At 38.4% G+C, this 22,731-nt stretch overlaps 1 protein-coding gene across 8 annotated transcripts in view; it reads right to left on the bottom strand.

Moving 5' to 3' along the window:
- Positions 1-22,731, bottom strand: part of LOC122549891 (poly(rC)-binding protein 3) — a 272,566-nt gene that overhangs the window by 34,428 nt on the left and 215,407 nt on the right. For 6 of the 8 annotated variants that reach the window (XM_043690073.2, XM_087987182.1, XM_087987181.1 and 3 more), the window contains 8 exons: positions 21,598-21,621; positions 21,471-21,503; positions 21,266-21,382; positions 14,244-14,375; positions 8,826-8,954; positions 8,341-8,484; positions 1,304-1,345; positions 761-836 (listed from right to left, as the gene is read on the bottom strand). In XM_043690073.2, the coding sequence (XP_043546008.1) occupies positions 761-836; positions 1,304-1,345; positions 8,341-8,484; positions 8,826-8,954; positions 14,244-14,375; positions 21,266-21,382; positions 21,471-21,503; positions 21,598-21,621 (697 nt within the window). Of the gene's footprint in view, positions 1-760; positions 837-1,303; positions 1,346-8,340; positions 8,485-8,825; positions 8,955-14,243; positions 14,376-21,265; positions 21,383-21,470; positions 21,504-21,597; positions 21,622-22,731 lie in introns of those variants that run through there. The other 2 variants (XM_087987180.1, XM_087987178.1) reach the window with 1 other exon arrangement.

Below are 22,731 nucleotides of genomic sequence, written 5' to 3'. Positions count from 1 at the left end.
ATAAAAGGACAAACTAAATGTGAGGAGGAAACATTGTGATATGCAGGGAATATGGACACAAATATACAAGATGGTACAAGAATATTTCAGGAAAGAAATTAAATGAAATACTGTGACAAGATTTAGCAAATGAAGACAAAAACAGATGAGAAAAAAAAGCTTAAAGAACTTTTTAACATTGCTAGTTTAGATTGATAAAACAGACAGTTGGTTTGCATTAAAGAAGGAATGGTTAAAAAGAAATTTCTGTTAAAAGAAACACAAATGAAACATAAATCATATCTAAAAAGCAAATTAAGCAGAAAGAGGATTCAGGAAATAGAAAGACTGACTTGTAGTTTTTAGTTCTGTCTGTAACAACGTTTTCATGTAACATGCATCAGATGTGAGTTAATGATAATATCAAAGTTTTGCTTATACAGAAACTTTTAATATTAAGGCAAAATGAAATGTAGGAAGGATGTTAAACAACAAGACATAATTATACAACATTGGAATTACTAACAGAAACATATTACATTTAAATGATGCTACAACGTACTGCTTTTTTTAACAACAAAGCTATTAACAAGGGTACAAGACAACAATGGATAACCATTAATGACATAACTCATTACAAGGGTAATTATAAAAATTAGTCACAGTTAAACGTGACAACAGGAAACTTGGTCATTGACCACATTTAATTAAGTGATAAAATGACCATGGGAGATAAAGGTGTTTTGAGAAAGGACATCCCCAGGGAGTCACGGGTACGTACCAGGGAAACCAGGGGTGGTCTGCCCAAGGGGAGTAAAAGGGGTATGCTGCATAGCCAACTGGTGAAGCTTGGTCAACTGCAGGGCAGGATGGGAAATTAGAGCTAACCAATCAAATGGAATTATATCAGAATACAGAAACCATCTTTCTTTAAAAACAGGATTAATTAATTATATTAAATACATACTTAAAATCAACCATAATTTTATTCTACTATTTAGAAATAAATGTGCTATGATTAATGACATTTTTTACTGTTATACATATAAGTAATTACTGTTAATTGTTAAATTATTATTTACATTGAAACGATTAACAAATTTTAAGATACTAACACAAAGCTAATAATTTGTACCTGGGCCAATGTACTTTCAAGCAAAAATAAATTACAGAACAAACTCCAAGTAATTCACATTGAACTATGCATTACTCTGCTACACACAACTGAAACTACAGCAAACTCTCTTTCACTTATTAACAACAGAAAGTAAATACTGCCCAGAACAAATGAGAAAGGGCATTGATTGTAGTGCACAGGACTCACGTCAGGATGAGGAATTGCATACTGTCCCTGAACTGTGTATGCCTAAAACAAAAGGTTAAAACATGCAATTACATTTACCTATGCATTTTAAAATATTAAATTAAACCACAACAAAACAATAAAATATTACAAAGCCACTTAAAAGAGCCACATTTAAATTAAAGCATTAGTGTTGATTTCTTAAAGCACACAAAAATCTTTAAGTTAAAGGAATAGTTTGCCCTTTTAGCCAGATAGAGTTTTAGTCCAATTCCAGCTATATGCCATAGATTGTTTTTGTTTTACTTTTCTCTCCTGTAGACTCTAATTTCTATTGCAGTGGGATTCCATCAGAGTCCGTATTACTGAAGTACAGTGTGTAAATGGCTATTTATCGTAGGTAAGTCTGCAAATTGAGTGGTTTTTCACCTGGGAAACCAGGAAGCTCAGCCATGATTCCTCCTATCCTAACTCGAAGCCCATGCACCAGGAATCACAAGACAATAATCCAGAGCTGCAAGTTTATTTCTCCATCTCAAGGTTGAGGATACCGTGTCCACTTGCACCCCTTGTGTCATCACAGCTGTGAGTAGTTAACTCATCACAGATCCAAGATTGTATATGGAATCTCCTGGTCAACTTAGAAAAACTGACAAACGTTGGAATCAGAAGTGAGATACGTTATATACTGTCTTAGTAAAGCTAAAGTTAAAAATCACACAACACCAGGTTAAAGTCCAATAGGTTTATTTGGAAGTACAAGCTTTTGGAGTGCTGCTCTTTCATCAGGTAGGTAGTCTGTTGGACTATAACCTAGTGTTGTGTGATTTTTATTTGTCCACCCCAGTCCAACACCTGCAACTCCACATCATTAGTAAGGCTAAAACAGATATGGGCAGGGAACAAAAGTATTGGTGCTGATTGGCATGCCAATTTTCTGTTACACCAAGGCAGGTGAAGGACAGCCCCAAGAATTTTCATTTTTTAAAAAAGAATCAACCTGTTTCGACATTTTGTGACATGCCTTTGTGGCATAAGGGACTTGAACCTGAACTGGAGACATTACATGGTACATACGGTACCAAGAATTAGGATAATCCACTGACTGCAGTTAACGCTGTTAAAGAGCAATTCAAGACCATGTTCAGATTTTGTAGGCTGTGCACAGGCTGCGTACTGAATCTGAGGCAGACCAGCTGCATTGATACAGAGATACAGTGGGGATTCATTCTTGGCCAGCTCAGACAATTAGGTGATCTCTATGAAAGGAAGAATGGCGCCGAAACACACAGCCATTGGCATACTGATGCCATTGGTTCAGCACAGGGTGATGGGGGTGAAGCATGGTCATTAAGTGTTTGGATAGCAAGGAGTCATTACAGCACAATGCCTGCAGGGTGATAGGTAGAGGGGGAAAAGATTCCTAAACATAATTTGAAAGTTACTTGAGCATAAGAAAGTCAACAGTTGGTATTAAGTTTCATTCAGAATTTCAGACCTAGTAGTGAGGAGGAGCAATGTCCAGGAGAAGCAGATCCTGAGGGCAACAGCAGAGCCACAGGAGGCAAGAAGGCAATGGAGGCTATTTCCTCAACATAACTTGTCTCACTGTAGATGAAGATACTTTGAGATGAAAAAGATTCAAAGCTGCAGGACACTGCATCTGCCCAGGGAGACAGTCACTGAGATTTATGCTCTTGTTAGCAAAGACCTCATGTCTCACAGCATTGGTCACTGTGTCCCGCCAGTAGCCACTCAATTCACTGTGGTCTTGAACCTGTTCATTCCTGGCTCCTCCCATAAATCAGCTGTGGACACTGTTAGAGGCCCTCAAACAGATAATTACTAATAAAAAGTTTGGTTCACTGATTACCTTTTTTGTGGCAAAGTGCTACAATCACAGCCATCTGCTCACTTAAACAATCATTGAACAGCTAGGTCATCAGGTATTTGAGAAGCAGGTTCTGATGCGTAGACTGATCATAGAGTATTAGAATCATTGGGCTGTACAGTACAGAAACAGACCCTTCGGTACAACTCGTCCATGCTGAACAGACATCCTAAATTAATCAAGTCCCATTTGCTAGCATTTGGCCCATATCCCTCCAAATACTTCCTATTCATGTACCCACCCAGATGCCTTTTAAATGTTATAATTGTATCAGCCTCCACAACTTCCTCTGAAACCTTATTCCATATACACAACACCCTCTGCTTGAAAAATCTTTTCCCTCTCACCCTAAACCTATGTCCTCTAGTTCTGGATTCACCCAAACTAGGGAAAAGACATTGTCTATTTACCTATCCATTCCCCTTTATAATGCCTCGGACATTCCAGGGAAAAGAGCCCCAGCCTATTCAGCCTCTCCATACAGTTCACATATTCCAACCTTGGCAACATTCTTGTAAATCTTTTCTGAATCATTTCAAGTTTCACAACATCCCCCTGTAGGAGGAAGGCCAGAATTGCATACAATGTTCCAAAAGTGGCCTAATCAATGTCCTCTACAGTCACAACATGACCTCCCAACTCCTGTGCTGAATACTTTAACCAATAAAGGAAAGCATACCATGCGCCATCTTCGCTATCTTATCTACTTGCTACTCCACTTTCAAGGAACTATGACCCTGCAATCCAAGGTCTCTTTGTTTAGCAACACTCCTCAGGACCTTATACACTTCATGATAAGTCCTGCCCTATTTTGCCTTTCCAAAATGCAGGACCTAATTTATCTAAATTAAACTCCATCTGCCACTCTTTGGTCCATTAGCCCATCTGATCAAGATCCCGTTGTACTCTGAGATAACCTTCTTCGCTGTCCATTATGCCTCTAATTTTGAAGTCACCTGCAAACTTACTAACTATACCTCCTTTCTTCACATCCAAATCACTTACATAAACGATGGAAAACTGTGGATCCAGCACAAATCTTTGAGGCATACCACTGGTCAGTTTGAAAAGCAACTCTTCACCACCACCCTCAATCTTTTACCTTCGAGCCAGCTCTGTATCCAAATGGCTAGTTCTCCCTGTATTCCATGTGATGTAACCTTGCTAACCAGTCTACCATGAGGAATCTGGTAGAACACCTTACTGAAGTCCAAATAGATCACATAAACCGTTCTGATCAGGAAGACCTCAAATTGCAATTCTTCAAAGGTATTGCATTTAATAGAGATTTGCTTCTTTTTCCATAATATGGTCCTCCTAGGTCTGCTGCACCTGCATGATTGCAATGATAACCTCCTCATCAGGGCTCACTGCATAGATGCTCTCAGTCTGAGGGTCCAAGGAGGCCAATAAAACTGATGGTGATGCTGGTGTCTATCAGCTGTGACATCCTAGTCCTTGTTGTTTGCCTCAGCCCTAATCTGATATTCTGGATGGCTGGTGAGAAGCATCAGCTGGGGCCTCCAAACATCCTGTACCATCAGCCATACTGAAAGTTTCAGGTAACATATAGTGTGGCAGGCATACTTGGTATGTCTGTGTGCAAGTTCTGCATGCATTTCAAGTGCTACTGCAAATGTTGTCCACAAGGTTGATCGATTTCTGAAATGGAGGGTCTCATGTGATCAAACCCATGAGCCATTGTGGAGAATCCAAACTGAAGGGGTTCTTTCATTCTCAGCCTATGACCACATGCCACTCAAGGAGTTCTAACATGCGAAGTCACATTTGTTACTTGTACACCTCGCTGGGTAGAATGTTTGAAAGCAAGCCCCACTCTTCCCAGAGACCATTCCTAAATTAAAGATTTTTAAAAGTACCAGAATTCCCCAATTTAGCTGGTCCTCTGACCCAACATGGGCCAAGTTTCTGTATTTAACAAGAACAACTACTTATTACAAATAAATAATTTCTAGCTACAAATAAACAATTATAAACCCTTGGCATATAACCTTACTAGTTAAAACTCTAACTGCCTTGAAACTCCCCCTCTACACACTCAAAGAGTCGACACAGGAAAATAATATTGCTTCTTAATCTTCCTTCCACAGAATCTTTCACCTGCTTCCAGGAGGTGGTGTGACTGGTTTCCACTTCTAAAAATCTTCAACTTATTAATTAAATGTTGCAACCCCCAGCAACTGGAAAGAGGAAACAGGAAGCCTGGTTGTCCTCACGCTTCAGATGTTTGTTATTGCAGGGCAAAAGCAGCTCCTTTTCCTACAGAGGTCTGCAGGTTTCTTCCAAACTTTTCTCACACCTGGGAGCCAATCACAGTCGTTGACATGCAGAAGGTCTTTGTCAGCAATAAGCGGTCACTAGACCATAGACCAAACAACTATTGTTGCCAGCCGAAGATTCATTTGTACACACCACTTGGTTCTAGCTCAACTGTACACAAGCTTCCACTATTGCTTGAATAAGCAGTTATATGAACAGCATTTATGATGAACATCAGATTATTTGTTTTTATAAAGTGTCAGAATCCTTGAATAGTCATTGGTTTCTCTTTTCAGTTCACAATCAAAAATACAGAAAAATAACAAGATATTCAAGAACAAGATAGTCATCGACAAGAAAAGAGTTAGCTCTTCAGCCATGAGAAGGAACACAGATTTGAAATTGACAGTAAGAAAAACTATAGTTGAGTAATCAGAACAGAGGGTGGCACGATGGCACAGTGGTTAGCACTGCTGCCTCACAGCGCCAGGACCCGAGTTCAATTCTCACCTGGGGCAACTGTGTGTGTAGAGTTTGCACATTCTCCCTGTGTCTGCGTAGATTTCCTCCAGGTTCTCCGGTTTCCTCCCACAATCCAAAGATGTGCAGGTTAGCTGAATTGGCCATGCTAAATTGCCTGTAGTGTTAGGTGCAGGGGTAAATGTTGGGGAATGGGTCTGAGTGGGCTGCTCTTTGGAGGGTAAGTTTGGACTTGTTGGACCGAAGAGCCTGTTTCCACACTGTAGTGAATCTAATCTAATCACAGGTATCACAAGGAGAAACTGAACATCCTTAGTATCCTTGTAAAGCAAACCAGTACAAATATGAACACACAACTTCCATGAAGAAGACAAAAACCATGGAAAGCTCTACACAAATCTAAGGAATGGAAATTTAAAATGAGAGAAGGGAGAGTGGGCAGGACTGGCAACCTCAGGAAAATAGCTATACAATAGCAGATAGAGTTAAATTGCAACAAAGACTTTCCTGAGAATTTAGAAGGAGGTGGGTTGCAATGACATGAAACTAAGGAATAATGTTGTAATAATGAAGTAATGGTGAGGTAACATCACATGAAGAAGAGTCTAGGGAGAGATCTCTTGGAGGAGGTAGTCTTAAGCTTATATACAGTCCATGACTGTATAAAGTGTTAATCGATAAATAAAAGGTTATTGTTAAAATGTACACAGTAAGATGAAATCGACATCAGCATTTATGTGTGACAAAAGAAGAAAATCATGTTAGTTAGTCTTGGAGAGTGGAAGTCTCTGCTATGCTGAGACTTCCCATACAACCAAGTTTTCTTCGACATGCTGTCAGACAGACTGGAGTGGTGTGCATCCCCTTAACAGATGAAATCCAGTTTGTCTTCATTCTCTCCACTGGGATGCCCATCCAGCCTTCCCTGACTTGTTGAGCATTACTGACCCTGAATCTTCATCACTCCTTCTTCCATTGAATGGATGATATACGTAGCAAACTCTTTCAGATATCTGGCCTTTCTCATGACCATTAAGTGGCCTTTTCTACTATATTCCAAGCTCAAAACTTATCAGATCAGGAACTGATGGCCTTTACAGACAATGCCAGTGGCTCATAATGCAAGAAACTACATGTCTCATTGCAATCATCAGCATTTTACATGTTAGCCTTTCTAATGGGTCAGTAATTACCCTGGGTACATGCTCCATACATAATCAGGAGCAACAGACACCCTGACAGAGCATAGCCGGTGTATCAAATGGAGGCCAAATATCCAAATGTCTGTCCTGAGGGTTCAACATTACACTCCCTTTATCAGAATAATTTATCCTTTTCCCATGCTGTTCCCAGTTTTTGAGCACCGTACTATGTCTTCTTATTGTGCTGTGGCCTTTATCACAATGGAAGAGTGCTAATACCTAAATGTCTCAGAAGTGATATTCTCCAAAGATTGCATCAAAGTTATCTAGGTGTATGAAAATGCTGAGTTACAGCCCAAAACTCAGACTGGTGGCTGGGAATTGTTTGATCGATAGAAGAAACTATATTAAAAAGCCAAATCTGTATACCTAGGCCTGCTTGATCTGTGAGGTGACCTTCTCTGGACATACTTTTCTCCATCACTGCCTTGATGGACTCCCAGGTCACCTTTAACAAAATGAGAAACATCGCTTCCCTAGTTCCAGGTCTCTACTTCTCTGACTGCATATGCATTTCAGTAATTAATTCAGTGAAACAGCAACCCCAAAGAGAACTACCAGTCTGGTTTAATTCAGGTCTACTTTCTTTCAGAATTGCCAACATTTCCCATTGGTGGATTGCAGCTTTTGCAGTTAAGGAAAATACTTCTCTCTAGAAATTGGTATTGTTTCCAGGTCCTGAATCTATGTCTATTTCCCAATCCTAGAAGGAAAATAAGGTCTCTGATGAAAAAAATCCCATTGCTAAGTTCTCTGCTGTTTATCTGGAAGTAATGGCATATACTTTATGCACTGATATGGTAATGAAATATACCAGTTATACAAGGGCAATCGATTCCCCAAATATTTACGAAGCAGTAACTCAGTAAGATAATATGGCATGCAATAATTTATATCTGTGCTTTGCAATTTAACCAAATTGTTATTTGAAATAGGGGAAGACCAATAGAAACATAACAAAATCAAACTTCATGAATTGAATACAGAATATGAAAGCTGTCCCAATATTAAATTAAAAGCTGTCAAATAAATTCACATTGATACAATGTTAAGAACTGAGGATATGAAAATTGAGAATAATTAGGATTATTACCAGATGATAAGGTATTAGTCACCCCCTATATAAATAAGATATGGCATACTAAGTTTAGAAATTAATAATTAAGACAAGGAAGAAGACAGAAAAAGATTTGAAAAAAACTAACAGGCGCTGACTGATGTTGGGCCAAGACGCTGTGGTTTCCTGCAGAAGCCAAAATGGTGTCTGCTCTTACCTGGCCACCTGCAAAAATGACGGGTGCAGAGGCAGGTTTTGGGCGATAGGGAATAGTAGCGCCTTTGGGTGGGGACTAAAGACAAGGAACATAAAGTAATAGAGCAATCTTTTACTTACATATCTTCTTACTAAATTTAAAGGATTTTCTTGCTTTTGTAACTGGCTTCACAAAACAATTTGAAGCATTAATTTCAACATTCAACTCAATAATATTGATGGTAACAGTTCCTCAATTATGTTACGAACAATTTAAGATTAATTTTATGATTGAACAGATAATTACTAGTATAATTATATGATCTAATATTAATTTATTTTCATCACTAGAAAAGTTTAATTATAGAATTATTCTAGCTAGTCACTGCAAAATTCAATTGTAAGGATACAATTTACATTTTTCTCCAAATGTCGTACCTCCAGCATCACCACACAGATCTGCTTTACACATTGAATAATGGCATCTGGTGTGCCAGAAATAGTAACTGCACGTTCAGTGGAGTTTGGAAGCATATCACCTGCTACCTGCACCTGGGCTCCTGTATTCTATTAACAGACAAGAGTAAGACTAGATTCATGATTCCACAGGTACAGTTGAAAGACATTGAATTACAAGTTTTCTATACTAAAAAGTTTTCAAAAATTATTTTCTAAATATTTGTAATCTTAACATTTCTAGTGATTAACATTTTCAATAACACTAATCTATTATATATCCAGAAACACCCTTTACCCCAGAATGATTCTGAAAAAGTTCCTACAAAAGATAAATATTTTATACATTATTTTTTGTAGTTAGAATATATTTTTTGAATTGGATATAGGTTTGCTCGCTGAGCTAGAAGGTTCATTTTCAGATGTTTCATTACCATAATGGCACGGTGACACAGTGGTTAGCACTGCTGCCTCACAGCACCAGAGACCCGGGTTCAATTCCCGCCTCAGGCGACTGACTGTGTGGAGTTTGCACGTTCTCCCCGTGTCTTCGTGGGTTTCCTCCGGGTGCTCCGGTTTCCTCCCACCATCACAAAGATGTGCAGGGTCAGGTGAATTGGCCATACTAAATTGCCCGTAGTGCTAGGTAAGGGGTAAATGTAGGGGTATGGGTGGGTTTCACTTCGGCGGGTCGGTGTGGACTTGTTGGGCCGAAGGGCCTGTTTCCACACTGTAATCTAATCTAATACTAGGTAAGGTCATCAGTGAGCCTCCAGATAAAGCGCTGGTGGCATGGCCCGCTTTCTATTTATTTCTAACACATAAATAGAAAGCAGGCCAAGCCACCAGTGCTTCATCCGGAGGCTCACTGATGATGTTACCTAATACATTGTGATGAAATGTCTGAAAACGAATCTTCTAGCTCAGCGAGCAAACCTATATCCAGAACTTCAACCTGAGTTACAAATCTTCTCAAAACTCACTACTTATTGAACTATATATTTGTAAAATTTGACGTACATTTAAAATGCTCACACTTAAATATTAAAGTAGAGTTATGATTTCTTCAAGAGATTCAATAAAGCATGAGGCTTTTCCTTCTGGTTTTGGACTAACTTCCACAAGAGTGTACTTGAGGATTTGTGTCAATTTTTTAAAGATTTTAAATATACATTATGTACAATGCAATGACATTCCATGGCATAAATTTAAAATCCTTTTAGGTTTTATTGATTAAGGAATATAATTTGATCCATGATCTACAAATTCTAATACAAATAATAAAGAATTAATAAAAGTAATGCAATATGGCATCTAGCATAAAATGATAAGATTACCTATAAATTACCTATACATTGTATCACACATTTGCTATAATGACATATTTTTATTGCATATTAAGGGGTTTATCTTTTTTCCTGTGGCAGATATGAAAATGTCACTGCAAGTCAAAGACAGATGCATGTGAAATTCCAAAAGAGGACTTGATTATTGTACCACAACAACAACCATATAAGTGAGTTTTGAGGAAATTTTATGTCTACTTATAAAGGTTGACTACAATGCCCAATATTGGTTAAAACAAAAGGTGGGGGGGGGGGGGGGGGGGGTCCTGTCTGTTATAACTCCACATAGAAATATTTTAAAGGTCAAAAATAACTAACTAATACTTTTGGTTAGCACACAACCCTTTCAATTCTAGAATATTAATAAAGTCAAAATTAGATTGATGTGTTGAAATTCTCTTCCTTCTACTGGTTGAATTGAGTGTGACAATCAAGTTTTTGTTGATGCAAGACCACAGCATAAAATTATCTACAATGCTGTAATAAATGCTACTAAATTGGATGGGAGATTTCCTATAAATGCTTGGCAAAACAAAATTATAACCCTACTCTTCAAAAACTGATTTTTGATTTTACTTCAAGTACTGCAGAGATGAATCCAAGATAATGAATAGAAAATAAGAGAACTGTGGCATGTTTCTTAATTTGAATGAAAGAATTCAATGGGAAAATTGCCATACAAATAAGATAGAACAAGATCTGAAATATATTTACAGTTCTCCTGCAATTACAGTTGATGAAAAATTGTTTGAGCAAAGTAAAGCAACTTCTACCCTGCATTCAGTTGTGCTATATCTCTCCTTGGAGGAGTGTTTGCTGTCACTGGATATAAAATATGTGAAACTGTTCCATTACCAAGCCAAGAAATGATTCAGTTTATTAGCGCAATTAATTAACAAAATTAAAAGAAAGTTAGAAGCTGTAAGAATTACAAAATAAAAATCAACCTAACTTCATCAAGGGAAATCACACCTCTGAGGTGTTGCACTTGCCACCCTTCAATCTATATGAACTGCTCCAGAATCTATAGATATTTGAAAAATGACCACTAATGCATACTATATACACAGGGCGACCTCCTTTAGTTCTCTGGCTGCTAAATTATCAGGCCCTGACGATATGTCAGCCTTTAACCCCATTCGTTTCTTCAGCAGCATTTTCTTACTAATACCGATTTCCTTCAATTCCACCCTCTCACCATCAGGGGTAGATTTTGAAAATATGATCAAAAACACAAACAAAAAAACAAAACACAAACAGTTGAGCCATGCTCTTAATGAATGATGGAGCAAGCTCAATGAGCCAAGTGGTCTACTTTTGCTCCTATTTCATATCTTCATATGTTGGCAACTAATTTTCAATCATCAATAATTAGTGTACTCTTCATGGCAACATAGTTATCAATCAAAGTCCTGTTGCCATCCAATCAATTTGCTCCAATCATGCATTTTAACATTGTTTTCCCTTTACTTTGGTATTCCTTATGAATTGTCCTAATAAGTGCAAGACAAAAAGCTTTTACAAAATATGTTTTTTTTCATTTTATTATATAAGAACAATTATACACACCAAATCTTGGTGTTGTTAGCATAACATGAGGGCAGAGTTTTATCTATCATTGTTCTCTAAAGCCAAAATATGTAACCCACCTTTGAGAAAGCTAAAAGGAATAAACAATTCTAAAAAAAATTAAAATGCAAATTTAGTCAGAAAACCAGATTATACGAAGAACAATGTGACAAAATCTAAACTTATCAACAAGCTTGTTAATTTACTTGAATAAACCATTTTCTGAAAGATGTTCCGTGTGACCACACAAACAGAGATATCTGAACATGTCCAGAGCCTACAGCCTGTAAGTTAAAACTCTCATGGCTACAAACCCTATGATCATCCAAACTGCCACTTTCCTCTGGTGAGTCTGAAAATGGCTGAATAAATACCTTCTGAAGAAGGGTCACTAAACTCAAAACATTAACTCTGTTTTCTCACCATAAATGCTGCCAGACATGCTGAATTTCTTTAGCAATTTCTGTTTTTGTTTGTTTCTGAAGGAATTCCACCTTCACCAGTTGAAGCAGCATTTGCACAATGGCAAAAATTGTCTATCAGAATTTAAAATATTAAAAGCTGGCCTTCATGCCCATAAATTCTCTTGAGTCCTACAGCCAAACAAATTCACTTTCTGACTTGTGGGAATGAGTTGCAAATCTGTAGAAGGACCTAGCCAAGAAAGTTGGAGACAATCAGATGAAAGATGGAGCCTACAACTTCAAGGAAATAAAAAGTTAAAGCTGCCTAAGTTTCCTAACAACATTGTGAATGTGCCTATGCACAGGAGAGGCAGTAGAACAATAGTAATGTCACTGGGCTAATAAGCCCAAACCCCAGTCAAATGTTCTCAAGATGTGAGTTTGAATCCCACCACAGCAGATGGTGAAAATTGAAATCAATAAAATCTGGAATTAAAAGCCAGTCTAATGGCAACCATTGGATTGGTGTAAAAATCCTATATGGTTCACTTTTGCATTTTAGGGAAGAACACCTGCCATCTTTGTCTGCCCTACACGTGACTCCAGACCCACAGCAACGTGGTTGATGTTTAACTGTCCTTATGGTCAATAAATGCTGGCCTAGCCAGCAATGCTGAGATCCCATCAACATCTTTTGTTTAAAATTCAGCCTCTCCTGGTTCATAATTCAGCTCCCCAACAGGTTTGGCCTAACAAGCAAGCAGCCAGTAATTCCTCATTCAGCCACCCAACTAAAATCACAGACTTCATAATTTTTGGGTTTGCTATATTTACACAGAACACAGTTTTTTTTCCTCAAGTTGTCCCATTCATCCGTTCAAAATAGCAGGTCAATATTGGGATGTGAGCTAGGGCACCAAGAGGAAGAGGAAAGAGAAGGCCCTTATTTTAACTGAATTTTTCCTGTCAATCTTTGAGCAAAAGATCAGGGCCAATGTTACTACTTTAAAGCTACTGGTTTCACAGATATACAATTTGAGGATTCAATCAATCAACTTTAGCTCTTTGTTCAAGTTCTGGCTATGTAAATAGTAACAAGAATTTTCCTTTCTTTTATTATCTTTCTGGATTGAAAGATAAAATAAGATATTAGCATTTTGGTTAGCCCAATATCACATGAATATTAGTGAAAAACAAAAGTCTTAATATCAGCAGGGAAATATTACCACTCCAATCATAAATTTAGCATACAACAAAATGGATGAAATTAGTCCCATCATCTCCCCATGCCCTCTGCAAAAGAGTTGAATTTGGGGAGATGATTTCAAAAGTGAACCCAACCTGCATCAAACCAACCTACTTCTGCTTTAAAAGATGCATGATTCCTTGGGCAGGGTTGGGAGGTGGTTACCCACAATTACCAACTCTTCCTCAAACACAATACCACCTCTCCTGAATCACTGGCAGCACAACACTGAACCTCTCAATGATCAATGACTCTCCTGATCATCAACCCTCTCATGTGATCACAAAGGTCTTGATCACTAATTTTCCCATTGATTACTGATATTCCCTAGCCATCTCTCTGACTACCAAATCCCCCTATGAACAGTGACCATTTGCATGCAACCACCAATTTCCTCTCCGTGGTTACCAATCATTCCCTGCTATCATGAGCCCCAAATCACTGACTGTTCCCAACCATCGATTTCACCCAGCTATTTTCACCCATTGTGCAACGAGTGAGCACTCCCTCCCAATCACCAACATTTTCCCACAATGATATATAAAACGTAATCAAATTTCTACAGGACCATTTTAGAATACTTGTCCATGATATCTGTCAGAATACTGTCTAATGGTACTTAACAATGTAATTAAGTTAAAATTACTTCCAATTATTGTTGTTACAAACTTTTTAAAAAATGACCACAATTAATTTATAAGGTATATTGTACATTACACTCTCATAATTCAGGTAATAGATGCACATACTGTGCAGTTGCTTTTCCCTTTATGATAGAGCAGCATGTATAAAAATGATACAGATTAAATATCAAAATCAGTGTCTAAAGCATTACCTCACGGATTTCTTTGATCTTTGAACCTCCTTTCCCTATGAGAGAGCCACATTGGCTTGCTGGAACAACTAGACGTAATGTCACAGGTGGTTTACTTGTCACTGTGCTATTTGTCATTGAAGAATTTATATCCTGTAATAACAATTTCAGTAAAAATTAGTCTCGGATTAGTTATTCCATTTGAAACTTTAACCGTCTTCTCAGAATATCATTACAACAAATCCAGGAACTATAAAGGAGAACAGGCATGGAATTCATTGTGGATTCCATTGAAATAAATATCCACAGAATCTCAAACAGATGGTCAAGAGTAGATATGTACATTGAAATGCAACAGATTAAGTAAATTGAAAACACTGGGCGCTTAAGATACCTACATACATTGCATGGTGGTAAATGTAGATTCAATTATGTCAATAATGGCAATCACCAAATGTGTAATATTATGCATGAAGAGGAATTCAGCTTTTGCTGTGTTTCACAGGTGACAGCGGTCACAAAGTTTATCTCCCATTCGCCATTTTTTAGGCATTGCAGGTGATATTTTTGCCATCACTTGAAATATGTAGAGTAGGCATATTGTGGCATCAATCAAATTGTAATGCTGATTTGACATAAACACTGACGTGTTGGAGCTCAATGTTCTCACAAAAACCCTATCTTAACTTCACACAGTTGCTTTCAACAGCAGAGAAAACCTTCCTTCTACCTACTCTACGAATGCAATTTAAGTGCATCAACAACGTTCAGCTTAATTTCTGATAGATTTCTACTGGCTGTTGCTGCAGTTGTAGAAGTTTTGGGGGTGTGCAAGGCTTCTGTAAAGTGTTAAGACCTACAAGGAGTAATATGAAATGTGCTGAAGAAGTTACCATTGACTTCAAGTATTCATTACAAATCATTTGCTTCCTGACACCACTGGTCACTCCCCTTGGACTATAGCATGATGAGGAGAAAGTAGATATTGCTACAAAATAAGACATATTTGCGAGGATGAATGTAAAAGAACAGGTTTACCTACACAGCAAGGCAAGCATGCTGGAAAAGTAAGAAGGAGGAAGAAATCCTCTCACTAGGAAACTCTATCCACCCAGGTTATTTCGGGAGCAATACTCCTACTTGAACCTCAGCAAAAAAGCAGTGGGTCGCTCACCAATGAGTGCATCCAGCAAGTGGCCTTCTCTGCCTGCCTCCCCACCATCTCTGAAATTTAGTTTACAGCAGAGTGATGGGGGGAGCAACAGCCAGCCCTTCAGCTCATGGGACTGGTGAGGTCCTTAAATAAGGGCCTCATTCCACTATTGCCAGTATTTCATTCCCAAAGGTGAAAACAATACCTTAAAGCAGTAGCCTCCAACATTTTAAGCACAAGATCACTTTTTAAAATTAAGTGCAAGCCAGGATCTAGCCAAAATCAAATATAGAATAAACAATTTATTTTTAGTGTGAAATAACTCTAAAGCCAAGTATATATAATTATTCATTTTGTCCTTTACTGACCAAGTCTCAGTGTGACCTTGTGACTGCACATTATCTGTCAGTGTTTCAAAGTCTATGCTGCAGTTTAAGGCCATTAGCTGTAAACAGTCCATCAAACAGTATCTGTGAGGTGGATGCAATATTTGGACTTGATTATCTCCATTTGGGGAAATGCTGTCTCATGGACATATGTGGCATTAAAATACATGTTCACTTTAAAAACAAAGGATGATAGAAGTGTTTTTTTTTTCTCTGTTTATGAATCCCCAAAAATAGCTGTCTCTCAATCTGATTTTTAGCTCAATATCATTTTGCATTGTAATCATCTTATTACCAGACTCAACCACTTCACATCAGCATGGAGGATTAATTCACAATAGGCAGCATCACGTTTGTCATGTAAGACTGATGATGAAAGGCTTTTGCTCAAATCAAGTTTATCATCTTAACAACATTCATTATCTGAGAAAACTCTATAACTTTACTTGCTAATGCTTGCTAGTGGATTATACTGTGGTAAATGTTAAAAGAGGGGAAATCAAGATAATTTCTGCAAACTGCAAAAAAGACCACATTTGTGCCAAGCATTGTTGTTGCAGCATCAGTTGTAATGGAAATCAGTTTCATGAATGGAAATTTTTTTTCAAGCATATACCTTTTGAATGCAATCAGACATCGTCACCCTTTGTTCTCACCAAGTGTTATGCTCTGAATTGCCATTATGTGTCCTTCTTTATTCTTAAAATATTTGAATAGGTCATTGCTTCTTTAATTTTTTCATTCATTCCCGGGATGTGGGCTTCACTGGCCAGGCCAGCATTTATTACTCATCCCTAATTACCCAAAGGTCAGTTAACTGTCAACCATATTGCTGTGGGTCTGGAGTCACATGCAGGCCAAATCAGGTAAGGACAGCAGTTTCTTTTCCTAAAGGGCATCAGTGAACCAGATGGGTCTTTTCTGACAATTGACAATGGCTGAATGGGCACCATTAGGCTCTTGGTTCCAGATATTTGTTGAATGCATCTGCCATAGTAGGATTTGACCTCAGGTCCTCTGAACATTACCAGGGTCTCTAGATTATTAGTCTAGCAACAATACCACTAGGCCATCATCTTACCTTTGCCAAAAAAAACAAACAACTGTGGATACTGAAAATCAGATCTCAGCATCAACTCAGCATCAGTGCTAACCACTGGCACAGTGGTTAGCACTGCTGCCTCGCAGCGCCAGAGACCCGGGTTCAATTCCCGACTCAGGCGACTGACTGTCTGGAGTTTGCACGTTCTCCCCGTGTCTGCGTGGGTTTCCTCCGGGGGCTCCGGTTTCCTCCCACAGTCCAAAGATGTGCAAGTCAGGTGAATTGGCCATGCTAAATTGCCCGTAGTGTTAGGTAAAGGGGTAAATGTAGGGGTATGGGTGGGTTACGCTTCGGCGGGTCGGTGTGGACTTGTTGGGCCGAAGGGCCTGTTTCCACACTGTAAGTAATCTAATCTAATCTAAAACCAGAAAATTATGGAAAAACTCAGCAGAGGGTATGGAAGCATTATAGGAGAGAAAGCAGAGTTAACATTTTGGATCCAATGACTCTTCATCAGTACTGTTCTGATGAAGGGTCACTGGACCATTCCAGTTTTGAAAGTTTTTCCAGCATTTTCGGACCTAGCCTTTGACATTGGTGAATGACTTCTCGCATTTAGCTGGAAGATGGCAAATACCCTAAGTTTAAAAAGGGTAGAAATTAGGGGACCAGCTAGGCATTCACTGGAATAGCTGAGTTTGAGGTTAACAAAGACATGGATAAAGGTTTCACAGTCGACGAGCAAAGTCATAACTGAGATGGAAATAGGCAGTCTAAGTAATGGCACAATTGTGGTTGAAAGGCCATCTTGTGATGCTAAGGTTCAAAGTAGATTGGTTTAATCTTAATACTGCTGCCAAGGCAAGGGATTTGGTCAGTAGTAAGGGAACAGGGCTTGGAACAGGGAAAATAATTGTTTTAGCAGTCTTAATACATAATTGGAAAAGATTTGTCTTCAATACAGACATAGTATGTAGTTTCCCTATAGTGGAAGGGTTGAGAAATAGGGAGTGAAAAGGGCCCCTTAAAGATCAATGTGGTGGCTGTCTCTATGTGGAACGACAGGAGGATGATGAGATACTAAACAAATATTTTGTGCCAGTATTTACTGTGGAGAAGGACATGGAAGCTAGGGAACTTTGGAAAAAAAATTGTGATGTCTTGGAAAAGGTCATACTACAGAATAGGTGCTGGAGGTCTTAAAACACTAAAAGGTAGATAAATCCCCAGGACCTGATCAGGAATTTCCCAGAATGTTGTGGGAAACTAGGTAAGAGATTGTTGGGCCCCTTGCAGAGACAGTTGTATCATTAACAGCCATGGGTAAGGTGCTGGAAGACTGCAGGTTGGCTAATGTGGTGCCACTAATTAAGAAAAGCTGTAAGGTAAGGCCAGGGCGCTATAGACTAGTGAGTCTTACATCAGTGGTGGGTAAGCTGATGGAGGGGATTCTGTGGGACAAGATTTACATGCATTTAGAAAGCCAAGAGCTAATCAGAGATAGTCAGCGTGGTTTTGTGTGTAGGAAGTTATGGCTCACTAATTTGATTGAGTTTTTTAAAGAGGTGACAAAAAAGATGAAGGCAGAGCGGTAGACATTGTCTATATGAACTTCACCAAAGCATGGTAGACTGGTTAGTAAGGTTTGTTCACCTATAGGATCCAGGAAGAGCTAGACATTAGGATCCAGGAAAAGCTAGACATTAGGATACAAAATTGGCTTGATGGTAGAAGACAGAGGGTGGTGGTATAGGTGTTGCTTTTGAGACAGGAGGCCTGTGACTAGCATTGTGCCACAACAGTTAGGGCTGAGTCCACTATTTTTTGTCATTTATATAAATGATTTGGATGTGAATATAGCAGGTTTGGTTAATAAGTTTGCAGATAACACCAAAATAGGTGATGTGATGGACAGTGAAGAAGATTATTGGAGGGCAATGGGACCTTGATCAAAGACGGCAATGGACTGAGAAGTAGCAGATGGAGTTTAATTTAGATAAATTTGACATGTTGCATTTTGGAAAGTCAATCCAGGGCAGGAATAATCCAGTTAATAGTAAGGCCCTGGGAGCATTGCCAAACAAAGAATCTTAGGGGTGCATGCGCGTATTTCCTTGAAAATGGAGTCACAGATAGACAGGGTTTGGCAGGCTTGCCTTCATTTAGTCAAAATATTGAGTATAGGAGTTGGGACTTATGTTGTGGCTTCACAGGACATTGTTGAGGCCTCTTATAGAATACTGCATACAATTCTGGTCACCCTTCTATTAGAAAGATGTTGTTAAACTTGACAAGGTGCAGTAAGAAAATTGTTGGGCCTGGAGAGTTTTTGAGTTTTAGGGTGAGGCTGAATAGGTTGAGGTTTTTGTTTCCTGGCGTGTCAGAGGCTGAAGGGTGACCTTATAGAGGGTTATAAAATCATGAAAGGCATGGAATGAAAAGCCAAAATATTTTTCCTAGCGTGAGGGAGTCCAAAACTAGAGAGCATAGGTTTAAGGTGATAGTGGAAAGATTTAAAAGGGACCTGGGGGTAACATTTTCATGCTGAGAGTGGTGCGTATATGGAACAAGCTGTGAGAGGAAGTGATAGAGATAGGTACAATTGCAACATTTAAAAGGCATCTGGCTGAGTACATCAATAGGAAAGAACATGAGCAAAGTACTGACAATGGCACAAGGTCAGATTGGGATGTCTGGCTAGCATGTATGAGTTGGACCAAAGGGTCTGTTTCCGTGCTATGTGACTCTATGATTCTATCCTAGTGGAGACAACGTGGGTACCAAGATTCCTGATTTTGACTGCAAATAGGTTTACACATGACATCGAGATAGGATAGATTGATTTTTGATCTATCAGGGAATCATGGGATAATGGGGTTCTTTTATTCAAAGATCTATCAATCCATCTGCTTTGTGACAAGCAGCTTGGACTGTATTACATTGGCAAAGGTGTCAGTAGCCCAGCCTGGCTGACTGACAGTCAACAGCAAGAACACTGGTGGATTAGCAGTGGTGGGAGAACAAATGTAATCTTTCTGAAAGTGCACAGTAGTTTCATGTTCCATGATGCCATTGTCATCTTCTCATCAGCTTCTCTGCAATTTCAGCAATGCATTGGAGGACAGTTTGCAGAACAATTATTTGTTCATTCTGCGAACTGCTTTGAATACTGCTATCCTCAGCTTTGAAAGCAACAGTCTGAGCCTGCATGGCACCAACCTGACCTTGCACGACTTCACTCTGAGCTGCTACTGCTGCACTCAGACATTGGATGGCATTTGTTGATTTCAAATGGGAGCTCAGATATCGGACATCAGCCATGCAGATTGGCTTTAAGTGATGTAGGCTTTAACTGATGCTAGCCTCTCATGATTTTGCAGTCTCTGTTTACTCTGTTCACTGGTTGTACAATACAGTCATTTAAATTAGCAAGTTCCATGAAGTTGCCATATGACAAACATCACAAACAAGGAGTGTCAGCTAATTCCATCTCAGAATTCCATGCATTCAGTTTAGTCTGCTGTTCAAATTTACAGCCAAATTCATTTTTTAAAAAAAATCCCCAGTTACTGTTGTGAAGCTTTTTTATTTCCAATTTAAAACCTGGTTATATTAGATACTATTCAATTCTCAAATTTAACATCAAAATCATAGAGAAAAAGTAAAATTCAAAACAAATTGGGTAAATTTGGAGAAAATAATAAAAATTAGCTGTTATTGAAAATCAGCAAAACTCAGTAAAGCAAATGAGACTAACAAGGCAGAATTAAATAAGTTCATAACAAATAATAATTGCACAGTTCATAGGTACTAACCACAATCCCATTAAATGGCAGAGCAGACTCAATGGGCCAATGGCCTTCTTCTGTTCCTATTTCTTATTATTTACATTTAAGCCTCAATGGCAGTTCCAATACTGTAATATAAGTTTCCATAATCAGAAAATACAATTAAGCTTCTTTAATAGGAAATATCTTTTACAGCATGTGATTAGAATGTAAGTTGGAAAAACATTGACGAATAAAGGTTAATTTTGAATTCCAGTCTGAAATGTGCAATATGTTATTCTAAAATTTAATTTTGTGGTATGTGCTATAAATTATAATATTACAATAATTAGATGAAGTGAATCTATTTTATTAAAATATGTGGTAAACATCATTGGCTTGGATTTTTGCCAATTCAGGATGACTTGGGAGGCCTTTAAACATAACTGACAGTTTCCCACCCCTATTTCCATACACACCTCGACCCGCATCTGTAACCTGTACTCCAGACAAGAAATTATACTTTGGATGTTGGACCTTCCGAGTTTAACAATTCAATGCCACATTGTGTATTCACACTCACCTACTAAGGCAACAAATATGTGTCTCTTCTGATCTATTTTAACATGCACATTCAGTTCACAAGTTAACTTATTGAATACATGCTTAAAGTCCAAATATGTACATTTACCTACCTCTTCAAATTTATGTGCTATCATTGAAAAGGCCATGAAAATAGCATCTGTTGGGCCTGTTATTGTTACAATGCGTTCTGGACAGGACCCTTCTGAAATGTTGATTCTTGCACAGCTCTATGAAAAAGAACAGCTCATTGTCTCATCTCATGAAGCATGTTTGTCAACCTATATTTCACTACAGGATAAACAGTTCACAACTTACCTCCTCCCTCATCTTTTTCACTGTCTCTCCTTTCTATAATAGAAAGAAAAATGTTCACACACTTATTGTAACTTTATTTAGCTTTTTTTAAAACTGTAGGCTGGGGAATTAAAATGATAGAACTAACCTTTCCAATAATGCTTCCAACTTCCTGTACAGCAAGAGGAAAAATACATTATGTCAGATTACTAGTTTCCCTCAATTATATGAATTATTTGAATGAAACTAAAGTCTTAAAATATTTACACAACTTTTTTTCTGATTTAAGTGAGCACATTTGTACTGGAAAACTTTAACATTAATTACACCTCAGCAAAATCCAATAAGGTTTCACACAGAAATCTTAATATGTTGTGGCCTGGAACAGTGAGATTACAATTTAATGAAAGTTTGTGCTTTGGATCCCTGGAACTGAAAACATGCATCTGGGCTTAACAAACTACTGGGATCTAAATCCTCCTCAGCAAAATAGCTTGGGCCAAAACTGCCCTTACTCCAGTAGTTGCCTAGAAGGTGCCTATTGATCAGAGAGATCTGAATTGGTTTAAGGCAGAATTTCTACTCCATCTGGAAATCCCACCTTGGAGGGCTGCTGGCCAATCAAATGACTGAATTCACTTGGTGCTATCTGTCTCAGTATCTGTACCTGATCTATGTCACTGCTGGAACTACAATAGTGTCCTACACCTGAGAAGCTGGAATGAGAGTAAAAGACAGGGGAGCATATTGCTGGAGACAGCCTAGAATGTCTCAGTAAGGGGAAGGGTGGAGCTGAAAGCTAGCATAGATCAGCAAGTGGAGGGAAGAGATCTAAGTGAGGCACAGAAATGACCTGGATGAGGCCACCAATGACCCTGAAAAAACTTCTAAGAGCTACCATGCTCCCTTGCTTGTCAAGAGCCTGCGCTGTAAATATTGCCCAGCTGGATGGGGTCTCTCAGGCTGCATGTTACATTAAGTGGCTGTTATGTTGCTTACACTTAAGAACATAACCATAAGGAGCAGATGTAGGCCATTCAGCTCACTGAATCACCATTCAATGAGATTATGGCTTATTTGATAGTCCTCAACTCCACTTTCCTGCCTTTTTCTAAAAGATCTTGATTCCCTTACTGATTAAAAATGTTTACTATAGCCTTAAAAACAATTAAAAACCCAATCTCAACAACTTTCTGTGGTAAATAATTCCACAGATTCACAACTCTCTGAGAGATGAAATTCCTCCTCATTTTTATCTTAAATGTGCAACCTCTTATTCTGA

The sequence above is a fragment of the Chiloscyllium plagiosum genome, unplaced genomic scaffold, assembly GCF_037043375.1.
Source record: "Chiloscyllium plagiosum isolate Xiang-an unplaced genomic scaffold, Cpla_swu_hap1 HiC_scaffold_5, whole genome shotgun sequence".
Taxonomy (NCBI): Eukaryota; Metazoa; Chordata; class Chondrichthyes; order Orectolobiformes; family Hemiscylliidae; genus Chiloscyllium; species Chiloscyllium plagiosum.
This window is presented reverse-complemented; position numbering and strand designations above follow the sequence as displayed.